Genomic DNA, 19424 nt, shown 5'->3' with positions numbered 1-19424 from the left:
GTGACCAAACCTGCACACTATACTCCAAATTAGGCCTCACCAATGTCTTATACAACTTCAACATAACAACTCATCTGTTGCACTCAGTACTTTGATTTATGAAGGCCAGTGTGTCAAAGGCTTTCTTTCTGACCCTATCAACCTGTGACACCGCTTTAATTGAATTACAAACCTGTAGTCCCAGATCCCTTCATTCTATCGCACTCCTCAGTGCCCTACCATTCATTGTGTAAGACCTACCCCGGTTGACCCTAACAAATTTGAACATCTTGCACCTGTCTGCATTAAATTCTGTCTGCCATTTTTCCAGCTGATTCAGTTCCCTCTGCAAGCCAAGAAAGTCTTATTTGCTGTTCACTACACCCCAGTCTTGGTGTCATCCACAAACCTGCTGATCCAATTAAACACATTATCATCCAGATCGTGATATAGACACCAAACAACAATGACCCAGCACTGATCCCTATGGCACACCCCTAGTCACAGGCTTTCAGTTGGAGAGGCAATCATCTACTACCAGTCTCTGGGTTCTCCCACAAAGCCAATGTCTAATCCAATTTACTACCTCATTTTGACTGCCAAGCAATTGAACCTTCTTGACTAACCTCCGATGTGGGACCTTGTAGATGCCTTGCTAAGTTCCATGTAGACAACTTCCACTGCCTTGCATTCATCCACTTTCCTGATAACTTTCTCAAAAATCTCTGTAAGATTAGCTTGACATGACCTACCATACATAAAGCCTCATTGACTATCCCTAATCAGTCCAGGTCTGTCCAAATACTCATATATATGGTTGCTTAGAATATCTTCCAATAACTTACCCACTGCTGATGTCAGGCCCACTGGCCTATTATTTCCTGGTTTTATTTAGAGCCGTTCTTATATGGTGGAATAGCATTGGCTATCCTCCTAATCTCCAGTACCACACCTGTCTTTAAGGATGATTTAAATATCTCTGCTAGGGCCCCAGAAATTTCTGCACTTGCCCCTGCAGGGTCTGGGAGGACACTTGGTCAGGCTCTGGAGATTTAATATGCCTTAAAATAGCAAACATCTTCTCCTCTGTAATCTGTATAGAGTCCATGAAGTTGATGCCATTTTGTCTTATTTCTGTAGACTCTGTCCATTGCCTGAGTAAATACAGATGCAATAAAATCCATTTCAGATCTCTCCATCTCTTCTGGTGCCACCAGCATCAGTTTTTAATAAGGTGACACAAGAGGCTGTAGCTTCCGGAGCAGCAAAGGAACTCAGCGCCATTGAGTAGCATTTATAGGGGTGCGGGGAGTGTGCTGGAATTGAAACCTTGTATCAGGATGCATTCTGTCTGATGCAGGTTTCTTTCCTTTTCCTCCACAGATGTTGCTCAACCCACCCAGTTCCTCCAGCAGACTGCTGATTGCTTCACTTCTGTTGAAACATCGGGCAAATACCCAAATAACTCACTAACTGGATCCACTTGACTATCAATCAGTGCATGGCTGAAAGGGCCACTGTTGCACTGTACAGGGCACTGTCCTCTTTATCCGTCCAACTTGTTGGGAAAGGAGCAAATCACTTGATGGATTTGGCGTGGGTGAAAGGGCAAGAGTGCAGCTCATTGTCTATGGATTGGAGAGTTTGACAGCATTAGAGAGATGAACTACAAAGAAAGTTAAGGGTGGCTGCTACTTAGAACTAAAGGTGTGAGAATACTCAGCAAGATGGAGTGAAATATTTACTTCAAGGCAGAAAGTTGTCGAAGCTCATCTGTTCTTTCCATGTATCTTTCTACATTGAATCAGTGACCTGCGCACATCACCCATTCTTGTTGGGAGCTGTCGACTTATTCTCCCCTCTACAGGAGAAATTCATGGCCGCTTTCCTCTGTACCATTCGATAATTGCAGTGAAGCTTCTGAAATCTCGGTTCTGAACTGGTTGCAAACCCATCCCAAACACTTCTATGTATGGATTTTATATGCTATTGAGCTCATATCCTGTGATGAAACACGATGCCTGCTGCAGACGTTGAACACTTATAACCTGGTATTTAAACAGTACAACAGAACAGAGATGAACTGATTTCCAGGTTTCACTCATGCAATTCCAGGCCAGATCAGAAAGCCATCTTGAGCAATATTGGGATTGTAGGTTATGTTGACGTAAGTGTCTTAAAAAGCAATGGAACTTTGCCAGATTGAGCATTAATCTGAAGCCATATTTACTTCTTGACTTTGACAACATTAACCATAATTGATAAGACTGACCACTTTGACCACAATTACAAGAAAAGGACAGAGTTATTCTGTCGACATTGCTTCTTCCTCTTCTGCCTGGCCTGCTGCGTTCCACCAGCATTTTGTGTGTGTTGCTTGAGTTATTCTGCCTCTTGGTCAATATTATTACTCTAACCTTTGCCCCCATCTCATCTAATTGTGTGGGATATTGAGGACTAATATAAAAAGAACATGACTAATAACAACAACTTAGATTTCTGGACAACTTGCTCATGTTCACTGTTGACCTATGAAATTATCGGCTCCAGTATGGTCCCCTTTGGTGTGAAATTTTCTATAATTTAGTTAAACTGCCCAAGACTAGTTTCCTGCCTTGTCGCATGAACTCTTTGATTCCTGCCTGCTCCCTTATCCTTTAATTAATCACAATTCCATTCTGGAATACTATCCCCAACATCATTAACCCCCATTTTATACAACAGTGCCTCGCCAAATACCAATTGCAAATTCAAATTCTCGGTTTGGTTCCACTTTACCCATTTTGATTATGGCACTCCCTTTATAAAAGCACACTGATGCTGTCTGTTATGATTTTCTTTAGTGTCTTGTAATCATTGCCTTAGTAATCGATTTCAGCTTCTTCCTGACAAATGAAGCAAGGCTAATTGGTCTTTAGTTCCCTGCTTAGTCTTTCTCTCCTTTGTAAACAGTGAGATTACATTTGCTACTTTGCAGTCTCTTGGTGCCATTCCAAGCAATTTTGGTACAGCACCGTTACTGAATTATTATTCTGGAACCCTGGGATGCATCTGTCAAGTACAGAAGATATTTTAATGTTTTCCTCTCTGTATTGCCTTCAGTACTTTACCTTTAGTGATACTAATTACCTTTACATTCTCAATGTCATTGGATCCTTGGATTTTATTCTTGCTAATTTATTAAGTCAGTGAAGGCTGATGTAAAAGGTGTATTTCATGTCTCTAATATTTCTCTAATTCCCATAACAAATACTCCTGCCTTTGAATCCAAGGGACCTGCAGTTATTCTTGCTATCTCTTCCTTTATACAGAAACTCTTAATCTCTTGCTATTTTTATATATATTCTAAATTACTCTCAAAAATCTGACTTCTTTTTCTTTATCAAATTTTTAGGCAATGGAAACAGAATGACAAGCAGGTTCATTATCCTAAATTATGTGATGTGAAATGTGCTGTTTTGTGACAGCGGTACAGTGCAAATTAATAAAATTATTACAAATTACAACAATAAGTTGTGCAAATAGAAGGAATAATGAGGTAGTATTCGTGGACTGCTCAGGAATCTGATGGTGGAGGTAAAGAATTCAGGCTTGTGTATTTTCTCCCCAATGATAGTAACAGGAAGGAGCATACCCAGATAGTGAGGGTCTTTAGCAAAAGATGCTGCTGTCTTATAAATCTGCATCTTTAACCTAAAGTCATTTTTAATCTCTTAGACACATTTAAAACACTTTTCTCCTAGATATCTTAATTTCTCAGTGAGATACTGAAGGATTTGAATTAATTTTTAAATGTTTGATATGTTTTGTCTATTAAGAAGCTGCAAATCAATATTCCCTAAATTTCGTTAGTTCAGCCTTCACATCTGAGGTTTGGATTATTTGCAACCCGGAGAGTCCCCGTACTTTATGAGTTCTAAAGCACTTTGAAATGTCCTGAGGTCATTGAAGGTGCTAAATACAGTGCCTATAAAAAATATTCAAACGCCCCCCCCCCCCCACAACTTGGAAGTTTTATTGTTTTATGAAATTGAATCACAGTGGATTTAATTTGTCTTTTTGTTTGACATTGATCAACAGAAAAAGGCTCGTGTTAAAGCGGAAACAGATCTCTACAAAGTGATCTAAATTAATTATAAATATAAAACGCAAAAGAATTGATTGCTTAAGTATTCACCCCCTTCAAGTCAGTATTTAGTAAAATGCACCTTTGGATGCACTTAACAGCCTTCAGTCTGTGTGGATAGGTCTCTTATCAGCTTTGCAAATCTGGACACTGCAAATTTTCACTTTTTCTTTACAAAACTGCTCAAATTCTGTCAGATTACATGGGGATGGAGAGTGAATGGGCTTTTTCAAGTCTAGCCACAAATTCACAATTGGATTGAAATCTGGACTCTGACATGGTCACTCCAGGACATTAACTTTGTTGCTTTTAAGCCATTGCTACATAGCTTTGGCCTTATGCATGAGGTCATTGTCTGGTTAGAAACAAATCATCCCCCAAGTCACAGTTCTCTTGCATTAGGTTTTCCTCCAGGATTTCCCTGTATTTCGCTGCATTCGTTTCACCCTCTACCTTCACAAGCCTTCCAAGGCCTGCTGCACTGAAGCAACCCCAAAGCATGATGCAGCCATCACCATGCTTCACGGTAGGGATGGTGTGTTTTTAATGATGTGCAGTGTTTGGTTTACACCAAACATCGTGTTTAGTCTGATGACCAAAAAGCTCATTTTTGGTTTCATCAAACCATCGAACTTCTTCCAGCTGACTTCAGGGTCAGCTATCTCCTGTGAGGTTTTTTCAACAGTGGCTTTCTCTTTGCCACTCTCAAAGCTGCGACTGGTGAAGCACCTGGGCAACAGTTGTTGTAAGCGCAGTCTCTGCATCTCAGCCACTGAAGCTTGTAACTCCTCCAGAGTTGTCATAGGTATCTTGGTGGCCTCCCTCACTAGTCTCCTTCTTGCACGGTCACTCAGTTTCTGAGGAGGACCTGTTCTAGGCAGATTTACAGCGGTACCATATTCTTTCTATTTGTTAGTTGTTGACTTAACTGTACTCTAAGGGATATTCAGTGACGTGGATATTTTCTTGTATCCATCTCCTGACTTCTGCTTTTCAATGACCTTTTCATGGAGTTGTTTGCAGTGTTCTTTTGTCTTCAGGGTGTAGTTTTTGCCATTTACTGACTCACCAGCAGTTACCCTTCCAGATAGAGGTGTATTTTTACTACAGTCAGTTGATACACCTTGACTGCATGCACACAGATCTCCAAAAACAGATCTCTATTTAACTGATTATGTGACTTCTAAAACCAATTGGCTGCGCCTGTGATGATTTGGTGTGTCATATTAAAGGTGGGTGGGGGTAAATACTTATGCAATCCATTATTTTGTGCTTTATATTTGTAATTAATTTAGATCATTTTGTAAAGATCTGTTTTCACTTTGACATGAAAGACTCTTCCTCTGTTGATCAGTGGCAAAAAAAAGCCAAATTAAATCCATTGTGATTCAAAGTTGTAAAACAATATAACATGAAAACTTCCAAGGGGGTGTGAATACATTTTAAAGGCACTGTAGTTATTATTTTATGATGAACTGCAGTAGTATACTTGTTACTTTGATGTATAACTAGTGAAGAGGAATAGCAGAACTTTATTTTGCTTTTGTGTCAAGAGATACTGAAAGCAATTGTTCAGGGACAAGAATGATTGATGCCAAGTAATTTCCTTTTGTCAAAGGAGTTGTTGCAACACATGGGGAGCTCTTTTGGGACGGTGTATCTGTTTGAAGTTTCCCAAGTCAATTGGATCAACTTCTCACAACCAGTTTTCACTATAGATTTGCTGACTCGGTTTAACTTATTGCTGAAATTTACAGTGCCATTCAAAGCGAGGTTAGAGAAATTGTAGTGGTACACAATATATTGTCAAGTGGAAGTGATTTTGTTTACATTTCTTTTATTATTGCTGTACATGATCAAAAGTACCGTGGTCAGGGCTCCTCCTAACTTGACCCTTTTATACATCTACTTCTCAAAACAAAATGACACATGATCCTTTATAGCATCACAAAAGCATGGAACTGTAACTTTGCTCAGACTCTATATCTGACTTTCTCTTTCCTCGCCTGTTCAAACCCATATTTAGATTTGACTTTACACAGCCTTGCTCTCTTTTATTGCTCCAGTGCTGGAGTTGGGTAATTCCCTGGTCAATCTTTATTTCTGAAGAAAACAGTGAATCATGAATCTGTATGAACCTTTAGACCACCATGAAGTTTCTTCTTTCAGGATTTAAGTAATTGATTTTCATCCCACTGGATTTTGAATTTTGGTCTACTTGGGTTGAAAATTAATCTTATTTAATCTTGTATCAGTGAACTCCTGATCAGGTACCAGCAGAGTTTGCTCTTGACCGCTTTGTCCTATACTTCCATAATCTAAAGAACTTCTATTGCATCATAAGGCAATCTATGTCGTTATAATGGAAAGCAAATTCAATTCTCTAATTATTTCATTGTGCTTAAATTTTCAAATGTCCTGATAAGGCAGAAGGTACAGGGGCCTCAGGACTCGTACCAATAGGTTCAAGAACAGTTACTATCCCTCAACTATCAGGCTCTTGAATAGAAGGGGATAACTACACTCAGTTGTTGAATTATTGAAATGTTCCTACAACCAATGATCTCCCTTTAAGGGCTCTTTATCTCATTATTTATTACGATTTACTTTTATTTGCATTTGCACAGTTTGTTGTCTTCTACACTCTACTTGATCTTGCATTGATCCTGATATAGTTGCTATTCTCTAGATTTACTGAGTATTGTCACAGGAAAATTAATCTCAGGGTTGTATGTGGTGACATATATGTACTTTGATGATAAAATTTACTCTGAAGTTTGAAGTAGCACTGTACATCTCTAAAGTTCTGATATATTATACATCCTATCATGATGAGCCTTGTCTGTCTGCCTTCCGTAAATCTGAGCTGCGCATAGCCACGTGACAGCATCCTACTTCTCTGCTAGTCCCATTTACTTTCCACCCTGTGCTTGCTGGCGCTCAATGGCTGCAGTAAGCAACACATTGATTTTAAAATTTTCAATCTTTCTTGCAAATCCATCCATAATTTTACTCTCTCCACCCTGTGATGTTCTCCATGGCTACTGCATTGTGAGGTACCTCTGTTCCACAAATTCTAGCTTTTTGAATATTTCTACTTTTCATTACTCCTCATCAGAGGCCAAATCTTCCGTCTGCAAAGCTTTGAACTGTGGATCTTCCTTCTTAAACTTTCTGCCTTTCTATCTCATTTTAATTCTTTATGACATTTATTAAAATTACTGCTTTGACCAACCAGTCTAATGTCTCCTTATGTGGCTAGTAGTTAAATTGCGTTTAGTAACTCTCCCGTGAAGCACATTAGGGCAATTCTCTTTGATGCATTATAGGAAGAAGTGGAATTGGTTTTGTTATTGAATTTTATCCTGCATGCAGTAGCCCAGCTCGGAACTTAATGTGGTTTTATACAGGCTCATCATTGCTTCTTGGCTTTTATATTCTGATAAATTGCATTCTTTTAATGGTTGGTTACCTAATGCATTAGCATTAAATCTATCTGAACCACAAAATCAAATCCCTTCCCCCTTCCATGGATACCTGCAGCTATTTTTTAGAGAGTTTTATATCTTATCAATATTCCTTTGGTTTTCTTTCACCTTTCATCTATAGCATTGTGCCTAGGTATTCACCATCAAGTTCAGTCATTGTGGTGTGAAATCAGGTTCATGGCTTGGTGAGTGGGGCAGAAGACACTCACAACCAATAAACACTGTTCCCTCTAAGCTGTGCAGGTGTGCGGGAGCACAGATACTGAAATGATCTCGTGCACGTAGTCTTTGTAGCTGGAATATTTTTTAATATAATGTTAATATAAAATACCATGCGGTTTTCAGTCCACGTAAAAATTCCCTGGTCAGAACACTGGTTGGCCTGTGCAGTTGTGAAAAACAGTTAGAGGGAACAAGGAAGTTAGCTATTTATTTACAGGACAAGACAGACACTATACATTCTGTAAACCCTTCCCAGTTACAAATACCAAAAAGTGTGCTCGAGCCCTCTTGCACTGCAGCACACCTCCACTGTTTACATGGCACCGGTTGTGACTCAGTTCATCGGTGAGCCCTCAAAGCAAAAAAGACCAAGTGCTTTCAGCACGCTAGATTTATGCTCTACCAGTGCCATGACATCATCAGTTGTCACCGTGGCGCCAAACAGCAGCCAGCGGAAGGGCTGCATTGCTCCTTAATGGGCCATTCTCTAGCTAGTATGGGAGAATGCCTTTCGAAGAACAGGTAAGATCAAACCTTTCTGCAACATAATACTTTCATCATGCCCAACGTAATCAGAGGAAGAAGAGAAGAGAAAGAGCTGAAGATAGGTGAGTGACAAGTAAAAGGAGTGGAGTAGGGAAGCAAAGAAGAAAGAGTCAAACACGTGTGGATTGTGAGGTGAAGGAATTAGGGGAAGTGTTCAATTTGCTTTGGTGAAAAAGGGAAGTGCTGCAGTCCAAATATTCTATCATATATAATTCCCAATGTGTCAAGTGCTGTAGGACCGGTGTTGCACTCATAAGTGTGCGCAAAGGCCTTTCCTCCACTTGCCCCACCACTGTTTGAAAAGGGAGGGTGCAGTGAGGTGTTTGTTGAGAGAGAATTGTGTTTGGAAAATCAGGGAAGATTAGAGATTGAGGAGGGAGGTCGCTTAATGTGGTCATTACCTCTGTGCAAACTGCTGGAAGAGATCAGTGAGCCAGGCATTTGTGGAGACAGAGGAATGGTCAATATTTCAGGTCAAGGTGGAGCTTCTCAGCCCAAAATGTCAACTATCCCTCTGCCTCCACTGATGCTGCCTGACTTGCTGAGTGCCTCTAGCAGTTGTTTTTTTCTTTTGCTGCACATCCCAGCACCCGCAGTCTCTCTTGTCTCCAGAACTTCCATGGCTGCATTGTTACTTCACCATTTGGAGATGCAGTCAGGAAGGCATTTCTCTCTCCTGCTGTGGAAAGACAAACACGTGAGGGCATGGGCTTCAGGGACATCATTACAAAGAGTGGGCCAGGCTGGTCAAGAGGAGGGAGTGGTAGGCAGATGAAAGCAGAGGTAGATTGAGGTGGTCTGCAGTGGGATCGAAGACGAAGTTGGAGGAAGAGGGTGCAGTTTTGGGCTACAAGTGGTTGTGACTGGATTGGAGACATGATTGGGCTCATGATCTCAAAGTTCTGATGGGGGAAGTGAGGAGAAGGTCTATGATTAGGCTTGGGGCTGTGTAGGTAGGAGGAGTGGAAAATGGCGATGTAATTGGGTTTTAATGTGGTAACGGTATAAGGGTTTTGAACAGAAACAACTGCAGGCCGAGGGAGGAGGAAAAGTTTTAGAGATTGTCACAACAGTCAATGAACCAGCAAGGCTATCTCTCTAATCAGCTTAGACTTGGTGTGAGCATTGTATGAAGGCCTGATTCTCTGTGAGTTGCCTATTTTGTTAGAGGGCCACAGATATACTAATAAATATTGCTTATGAATTAGAAGCTTGCATTGTGAGTTACAATGTCACTGCACAATTTCTCTATTTCCAGTCATTGTGAATGACAGTGTGCATGCATTTGACGGCATTTTCCAAACAATATTTACGAAATTATCTGAATACACACAATCGACCCAAGCTTGCTTTGTGATCATGTTTCAAATTAAATTCCTTTGGGGGAGACCAAGTTTGCTGCTGCTGTATAGTTCCAGTAACCAGGTTTCAATCCACACTTCAGACGCTGGTTCTGTGAGCTTTTGTGAGGTTTGCATGTTTTCCCTGTGACCTTGTGCATTTTCTTTGTGTCCTGCAGCTTCCTCCCACATCCCAAAGACTGGTAGGTCAATTGTCTACTGTATACGACCCTGAGTGTAGATAGCAGGCAAGAGAATTCGGGGTGGGAGATCGTGTATGTCGTGTGGGGGAAGGTGTTGTGGGTGGCTTTGTGAGGGAGAACTGGTTACAAGGAAATAAATGTGGGAATGCGCTGCGAATCAGCAACGAGCCAATGAGCCAAATGGTTTCTTTCCATGGTGCAAGAAAATATGAAACAAATGGGATGCAAAGTTGTGCGGTGCAAAGAAACTTCCTGGATGGGTTCAAGTAGAAAGTAATGTTTAATGAACCAGAGATTCCTCTTTCCGTATGCATGGGGAAATCCAGTTCTGAACAAGCTGTGATTTTCTTTAAGAGTTAACTCTTGAGATGCCAGAGTGAACATGAGCAAGTGTCATATTACAAATCTTTTCCATGTCGCCAAGTACAGTCCATGTAGCTACAAAACTGCATATAAGCTAACTTAAATATTTACAGTGTGTTTTGATATGGAATTTTGTGAGACATGTATCATATTTAATAGTTTATTTATTTATATGAAATTCATACCTAATGGAATAAAAAATTATTTCATCACTGTTTTTTTTAAATAGACTTCTGTTACAGACTGGTTTGTCAATCATTTCATGCGTTTTAAAATGTATTGGAAAATGTTATGTTCATTTAATAAGACTTTAGATGTTGGCTGGAACAGGAGACAATGCTGCTGCTTAGAATATCATATTTCTTAACATACACTTGGGCTAAACTTGAACTGTGATACTCCTGTGATTGGGAGGCAACTCTTGCACAGTACCTGTTTTCTAAGCTACCTTCCCTATGGTTCAGAGGGTGTAACCACCCAGTGTTTATGTTGGATGCCAGGAAACAACACAACCTTAAAATTCCAAACAAATAAAACAGACTTGAGGATAGCAGCTAAACTGGTCAACAGTCCTACACTGTTTTAACACATCTATTTTGAAGAAAACATGGAGAAATATTTGTTTCTCATCTATTTATTCAAATCATTAACAGGTCAGCTTTTTATAGTTAATTAAATATTCCACTCTATTCTAAGTTCACCAATTTGACTTTATAATTATAATATTAGTAGCTTAAAATGGCTTATACAGCTTTTGTGTGTCTTTATTAATAATATTACCAGCACCAGAAATAGACAGTTGTATATTACCAGTTAAGAATGAACGATAACAATTGTGTTCACTTTCATCAGTCATTGGCCTTTAAAAACTTACAGAAATGCTAACTATTGTCTTGTAGATTACTATATTCTAATCGGTTACTGAACTAATTCACTCAAGAAATAATTAAAAATTAGTAATGATATTTTCTTTTAGTAACAGCTTTCCTTATTAAAAAGGATGTGACTTTTTTGTGTGTTCAATACAAATATTCAACTTTGTCAAAACATTATATTATTCTCAGCAATAAAATGAGACGATTGTTGTGGTGTTTTCTTTCCATGGTAACTGAGACAATGTCTGCTGTCTCAGACACTGAGAAGGATGAGAGGGACTCATAGAAAGGTATACGATTATGAAAGGGATAGAAAAGATGGTGGCAGGAAAGTTGTTTCCACTGGCAGGTGAGACGAGAACTAGAGGATGTAGCTTCGAGGTTCAGGTGAATCGTTTTAAAATGGAGATGAGGAGAAACTGCCTTTGTCAGTGAGTAGGAAACCTGTGGAGTTCTCTGCTGAGGGAAAAAGTAGACTAACTCATTAAATAGATTTACTCTAAGACAAAGATAGATTTCTGCATACCAGGGGATAAGGGTTATGGGGAAAAAGGCAGGTGGGTGGAGCTCAATGCACAACCAGAGCAGCCATGATCTTATTTAATGGCAGAGCAGATTCAACAGGCCAGATGGCCTACTCTTGCTCCTCTTAAATTCAATGTAGACAATTGCAATAACTTTGTATTTCTTTGCAAAAGATATGAATTAGTTAATAGCTACTTCTGTTGTGACGATGACGATAAAGGATCAACAAACCACTTGATGATGGTAAATGAGCAACTACATAATAAATGTCCCTGTAGTCTACAATTGCAGAACATAATACTTACTTGATCCATACCAAGGAGCAGAGGGAAAGGGTCGATGAGGGACACACAGTGCCTATAGTTTGCATTCATGTAGTTTAGTCATGCAAAAAGACCTTGGGGGAGATGGTTAAATAAAAAGATGTATTGTGAGTAAATTTCTTTTAGTACAGAAGTAAAAGTGAATGGATGTAAAGAACAGTTTGTTGGAACATTCGAAAATGGATTGTAGGGTTCTGTTTTGAGATCACTTATATTCAAGTGTCCTTAGATTCTATGCAGATCAGCTGGTGAGGGTATCTTTTAATCGCTCCATGCTTGAATGTGAGGGTCCTTTTTTCAAGTGCCAAAGGAAGACAAGGTAATGAGTCTTAATGACTACCACCCTACAGCTCCTCCATCCACCATTAGGAAGTGCTTTCAGTGGCCATCATGGCACAAATTAACTCCTGCCTCCCAGACAATTTTGGCCCACTGCAATTCATCATTTCCCGAGGCAGGTCTACGGCAAACACCATCTCCCTCACTCCACGCACATCCCTGAAGCATTGACAGTACGTCGACATATTTTTTATTGACTACAGCTCTGCACTCAATACCATAACCCCATGCAACTCACTTGATCCTTGACCTCCTGACCAATAGATCATCAGTAAAGATAGGGAGCAATACCTCCACCACAGTTATTCTCCACAAGGCTGTATCAACATACTCCTATGCACTCATTACAGATCTCTATACACTCACTACTGTGTGGCCAGATTCTCCTCTAAGTCTATCCACAAGTATGATGCCATCATATGGACCCTATCTCAAATAACGATAGACAGTGTAGTGAAATGGTGTCATGACAGTAACCATCCCTCAATGTCAGCAGGACAAAAGAGCAGGTCATTGATTTCAGGAAGTGGGTTAGGGTGGGGAAACACACATGTCCTGTTTCCATCAATGGTGCTAAGGTTGGGAGGGTCTTCAAGATCCTAGGAGTGAGCATCACCATTAGTCTGTCTTGGTCCAACCACGTTGATTCCAAGACCAAGAAAATTCACTATCACCTCTACTTCCTTAGGAGGCTAAAGAAATTTGACTTGGCCCCGTCGATCCTTACCAATTTTTATTGATGCACCATAAAAAAGTATCCTATTGAGATGCACAATGGCATGTATGACAACTGTTGTTCCTGTGACCACAAAACACTGTAGATCTTTGTGGACACTGTCCATCACATCATAGAAACCAGCCTTTCCTCCGTGGACTCTATGCGTCTTGCTGCTTCGGTGAAACAGACAACATAACCAAAAACTTCATCCACCCTGGGCATTTTCTTTTCTTTCTTCCTCCTAGCTGGCAGAAGATACAAAAGTCAAAAAACATGTACCACCAAGCTCAAGGCCAGCTTCTTTCCTGCTGTTATACAACTAGTGAACAATAGGATAGATTCCTGATATAACAATTTATCTTGTTAAGGCTTTTCACTTTATTGTCCACCTACTCTGCAATTTCTCTGTAACGTTAACATGTTCATTGTGCAATTTGTAATTGTTTTACCTTGTACTGCTGTTGTAATGCAATGGTCTGTGTGAACAGTATGCAAGACAATTTGCACTGTACCTGAGAACAGCTGACAATAGTAAACCATGTCTATTAATGACATCAGGGAGCAAGATCTAAATTAGCAGATGATGATAGATTTGGAATAATTCAGTGGAAACTACAAAGACATGTAGATAGACTGTGGAATGGGAAAAATGGTGACAAATAGAAATCCCAGTCAGCTACTGTAAGAGTTAATTAAAATATTTAGTTTGAATGAGGAAGAATTATGAAAACATAAGTATTGAAATTAATTAAAATTAATATTAAAAATAAAAATATCAACAGAACACAAAGTTGATTATATAAAAGCTGGATAAAAATATGAGTTTATATGATGTTTGAGTGTGGCCATTTGACTAAAAATTAAATTTCTGATTGGAGAGAACAAGTAGACCATTCAGCCCAAGTCACATAAGCAGTGTTGTTAATTCAACTTTAGTAGAAAGGAGTAAAACATTAAATTATCACTCGTATGTGTACCTGCTTTGAAACGTGTATGTCTCTTTAATTTATGCAGGTACACACAATGCACCAACTATCTCAGGTGTGAACCCACTGAATCTTGAGATTCAAGAAGATACACCAGTGCATCGTCTGCTCACCACTATCACTGCCACTGTGGCAGCAGGAGATAACTTGGTTGGTGGTCCAGTTATCATTAATGCTGATCCAGCGGAACATCCATTTGACATTATTCCAAATGCAACAAATCAATGGGATGTAAGCTTCACAGCAATTTGTTTGTAAACTTTAAAAAAAATTGCCAAATCTTTTCCATCTTTAACTTCATTACCAAAAATGCCTTAGGCAATCTCTTAAACTTCTTGTATTGTTTTTATTAACAGAATAATACATTTCCATTAAAAAATTACCTGAAGAGGCTTATTATGTTATGAAATTTCCAACATACATTGAAATATTATGGATGTGCATTATTAGGCTGGTGATTAAAGAGGGGAGTGACATTTGCGATTTTCTAGTCTTTCAGAACCATTTCAAGAGTCCAATGATTTTTGAAAGATGACTTCCACTGCCTCCACAATGTGTGTAGCTACCTTTTTCAGAACCCTGGGGTGTAGTCCATCTAGTCCATGTGACATATGCAACTTAAGACTTTTCAGCTTCCCAAGCACCTTCTCCTTAGTAGTAACAACTACACTTACTCCTGTCCCCTGATTCTAGCATACTGCTAGTGTCTTCCACAGTGAAGACTGACACAAAATACTTATTAAGTTTATCTGCCATTTCTTTGTTCCCCCATTACTACTTCTCTAGTGTAATTTTCCAGCTGTCTGATATCCACTCTCACCTCTCTTTGTTTGCTTTTTATGTATCTGAGAAGTCTTTTGGTATCCTCCCTTATACTGTGGGCTAGCTTACCTTCATATTTCATCTTTTCTCTCTTTATGACTTTTTAATTGTCTTCTGTTGGTTTTTAAAAGCTTCCCAATCCTCTAGCTTTCCACAATTTTTGTGCCCTCTCTTTCATACTTTCATCACTGAAAATAAAATACCTTGACCCAGAACACATGGTCACATGCAGGAGAACTGCATGACTCCTGTCGCAACGCTGTTCTGAGGCCAGAACACTAAATTGCTAATTTTTACGCAGAATTGGCTTATCAGTTATGGATACCATTTGGTAAATTGCATTTGTTTCAATTCCTTACAATAGAGGTGTGAAAAGTTCATGGAACCTACAAGCTGACAACTGATGCTACTTTGAAGTTAGTAAAACTATTGTCCCTTAGCTGGTGGGTGTATTTCACATCCTTCTGTTATTCCTAACTTGTCTGTCTCCGACACCCCTATTGTGTAAGGCCTCATTCAGTGAGGCATGAGGACACACCCACCTGTCCGATCTGTACTAAGCTGATCTCACTTGAAAAGTCTTTAACCCTTGCCTTAGTGCAACTCCCATCTCGACCCGAAACATTCTTGGTTTATTCATTTTCATACGTGTTACTTGATTTGCTGAGTTATAGACAATAGACAATAGGTGCAGAAGTAGACCATTCGGCCCCTCGAGTCTGCACCGCCATTCTGAGATCATGGCTGACCATTCACTATCAATACCCAGTCCCTGCCTTGTCCCCATATCCCTTGATTCCCCTATCCATCAGATATCTATCCAGCTCCTTCTTGAAAGCATCCAGAGAATTGGCCTCCACCGTCTTCCGAGGCAGTGCATTCCACACCTCCACAACTCTCTGGGAGAGGAAGCTCTTCCTCAACTCTGTTTTAAATAACTGACCTCTTATTCTCAATCCATGCCCTCTGGTACTGGACTCTCCCAACATCTGGAACATATTTCCTGCCTCAATCCTATCAAATCCTTTAATTATCTTAAATGTTTCAATCAGATCCCCTCTCAATCTCCTCAATTCCAGTGTGTACAAGCCCAATCTCTCCAATCTCTCTGCGTAAGACAGCCCTGCCATCCCAGGAATCAACCTAGTGAATCTACGCTGCACTTCCTCAATTGCCAGAATGTCCTTCCTTAAACCTGGAGACCAAAACTGTACACAATATTCCAGGTGTGGTCTCACCAGGGCCCTGTACAAATGCAAAAGAACATCCTTGCTCTTGTATTCAATTCCCCTTGTAACAAAGGCCAACATTCCATTTGCCCTCTTCACTGCCTGTTGCACTTGCTCATTCACCTTCATTGACTGGTGAACTAGGACTCCTAGGTCTCTTTGCATTTCTCCCTTACCTAACTCGACACCGTTCAGACAATACTCTGCCCTCTTGTTCCAGCTTCCAAAGTGGATAACTTCACATTTATTCACATTGAATGACATCTGCCAAGTATCTGCCCATTCACTCAGCCTATCCATGTCTCCCTGTATTCTCCTAACGTCCTCTTCGCATGTCACACTGCCACCCAGTTTAGTATTGTCAGCAAACTTGCTGATATAGTTTTCAATGCCCTCATCTAAATCATTGACATAAATCGTAAAGAGCTGTCGTCCCAATACAGAGCCCTGTGGTACCCCACTAGTCACCTCCAGCCAGTCAGAGAAACACCCATTCACTGCTACCCTTTGCTTTCTATCTGCCAACCAGTTTTCTATCCATGTTGAAACCCTGCCCCCAATGCCATGAGCTCTGATTTTACTCACCAATCTCCTATGTGGCACCTTATCGAATGCCTTCTGAAAATCTAGGTACACAACATCCACTGGCTTACCCTCGTCTAACATCCTTGTTACACCCTCAAAAAACTCCAACAGATTAGTCAAGCATGATTTGCCCTTGGTAAATCCATGCTGGCTCGGCCTAATCCTATTTCTGCCATCTAGATGTGCCGTTATTTCGTCCTTAATAATGGACTCAAGCATTTTCCCCACGACTGACGTTAGGCTAACAGGGCGATAGTTCTCCGTTTTCTCCTTCCCTCCCTTCTTGAAAAGTGGTACAACATTAGCCACTCTCCAATCTTCAGGAACTGATCCTGAATCCAAGGAACATTGGAAAATGATTACCAATGCAACCGCAATTTCCTGAGCCACCTCTTTTAGAACCCTCGGATGCAGACCATCTGGACCCGGGGATTTATTAGCCTTCAGTCCTACCAGTCTACTCATCACAGTTTCTTTCCTAATGTCAATCTGTCTCAATCCCTCTGATATCTTATGACCCTGGCCCATCCATACATCTGGGAGATTGCTTGTGTCCTCCCTGGTGAAGACAGATCTAAAGTATGCATTAAATTCTGTTGCCATTTCTGTTTCCCATAACAATTTCTCCCAATTCATTCTTCAAGGGGCCAACATTGTTCTTAACTATCTTCTTTCTCTTCACATAGCTAAAAAAGCTTTTGCTATCCCCTTTTATATTCCTGGCTAGACTGAGCTCATACCTGATTTTTTCTCTCCGTATTGCTTTTTTAGTTAAGATCTGCTGTTCCTTAAAACTTTCCCAATCATCTGTATTCCCACTCATCTTAGCCCTGTCATACTTCTTTTTCTTTAATGCTATACAATCTCTGACTTCCTTTGTCAACCACTGTGGCCCCTTCCCCCTCTTTGAATCCTTCCTTCTCATTGGAATGAACTGCATTTGCATATTTTGTATTATGCCCAAGAATATCTGCCACTGCTGATCCACTGTCTTTCCTGCCAGGGCATCCGCCCATTTAACTTTGGCCAGCTCTTCCCTCATGGCTCCGTAGTCTCCTTTATTTAATTGCAACACTGACACCTCTGATCTGCCCCTAACCCTCTCAAATTGTAGATAAAAACTTATCATGTTATGATCACTACTTCCTAATGGCTCCTTTACTTCAAGATCACTTATCAATTCCTGTTCATTACACATCACCAAGTCCAAAATAGCCTCGTTCCTGGTTGGCTCAAGCACAAGCTGTTCCAAAAATACATCCCTTAGACACTCCATAAACTCCCTATCCTGGGGTCCAGCACCTACCTGATTCTCCCAGTCCACCTGCATGTTGAAATCTCCCATAAAGACTGCATTACCTTTAGCACATGCCAATGTTAACTCCCTAATCAACTTGTACCCAATATCCACGCTACTGTTTGGGGGCCTGTACACAACACCCATTAGGGTCTTTTTACCCTTACTGTTCCTCAGCTCAATCCACACAGACTCTACTTCCCCTGTTCCCAAGTCACCTCTTGCTAAGGACTGAATCTCATTCCTCACCAACAGGGCCACCCCACCTCCTCTTCCCATATTTCTGTCTCTACGATAGCACGTATACCCTGGTACACTCAATTCCCAGGCCTGATCCCCTTGCAGCCATGTCTCCGTTATCCCAACAATATCGTAGTTCCCCATTTTCATCTGAGCTTCAAGCTCATCTGTCTTATTTCTGACACTACGCGCATTCAAGTATAGAATTCTTAGCCCATTCCTCCTCTCTTTGCTTAAAGCACTGTCTACTGTACCTAACCCAGCTCCTTGAACTTCCATCGGGCAAATTGGACCCTGAATTTTGATGACCTTCTCAAGATCACCCAAACCTTGTACACATTTAACCCCATGCACCTTCTGACCAACCCTCTGGATCTGGATCCCTGCCCCCTGCACATCTAGTTTAAACCCCCCCCCCCCCGAGCAGCACTGGCAAATACTCCTGCAAGAACGTTAGTACCCCTCCGGTTCAGATGTAGACCATCCCTTCGAAACAGATCCCAATGTCCCTGGAACAAAGACCAATTATCCAAAAACCTGAACCCTTCCTTCCTGCACCATGCTCTCAGCCTCGTATTAATGTGCATAATCATTCTATTCTTCGCCTCACTCGCACGTGGCACAGGTAGCAATCCCGAGATTGTCACCCTGGAGGTCCTGCCTTTCAGCTTCACTCCTAACTGCCTGAACTCTCTAAGCAGGACCCCCTCACTCACCTTACCTACATCATTGGTCCCTACATGGACCACTACATCTGGGTTCATGCCCTCACTCTCAAGAATAGCCTGCACCCGATCTGAGATGTCCCGGACCCTGGCACCAGGGAGGCAACATACCATCCGAGACTCCCGATCTGCCCCACAAAATCTCCTGTCTGCAGTTCCTCCAGCATTTTGTGTGTGTTGCTTTGGCTTTCCAGCATCTGCTGGCCTTCTTGTCTTTCAAGTCTTTCAAGTCAAATTTGGCCAGCCCCTCTCTTGTGCTTCTGTTGTTACCTTTATCCAACAGTGATACCAATATATCTAATCTTGGCTTCCCTCTCAAACTGCAGGGTGAATTGTATCATATTATGATTACTGTCTCTGAAGGGTTCCTTCACCTGAAGCTCCATAGTCAAATCTGGTTCATTACACAGCAACCAATCTGGAATTACCTTTTCCTTAGTAGGATTGATCATAAGCTGTTCCAAAAATCCATTTTACAGATATTCCACAAATT

The 19424-nt window shown here is 40.7% G+C and overlaps 1 protein-coding gene across 2 annotated transcripts in view; it reads left to right on the top strand.

The window, feature by feature from the left end:
* The first annotated feature begins 10778 nt into the window (after nt 1-10778).
* LOC132377838 (cadherin-related family member 3-like) overlaps nt 10779-19424 on the top strand; it is an 81269-nt gene continuing 72623 nt past the window's right edge. For both annotated transcript variants that reach the window (XM_059944259.1, XM_059944258.1), the window contains exons 1-2: nt 10779-10920; nt 14062-14264. In XM_059944259.1, coding sequence (XP_059800242.1) covers nt 10875-10920; nt 14062-14264 — 249 coding nt within the window. In that variant the 5' untranslated portion in view covers nt 10779-10874. The remainder of the gene's footprint in view (nt 10921-14061; nt 14265-19424) is intronic.

The sequence above is a fragment of the Hypanus sabinus genome, chromosome 19 (assembly GCF_030144855.1).
Source record: "Hypanus sabinus isolate sHypSab1 chromosome 19, sHypSab1.hap1, whole genome shotgun sequence".
NCBI lineage: Eukaryota > Metazoa > Chordata > Chondrichthyes > Myliobatiformes > Dasyatidae > Hypanus > Hypanus sabinus.
This window is presented reverse-complemented; position numbering and strand designations above follow the sequence as displayed.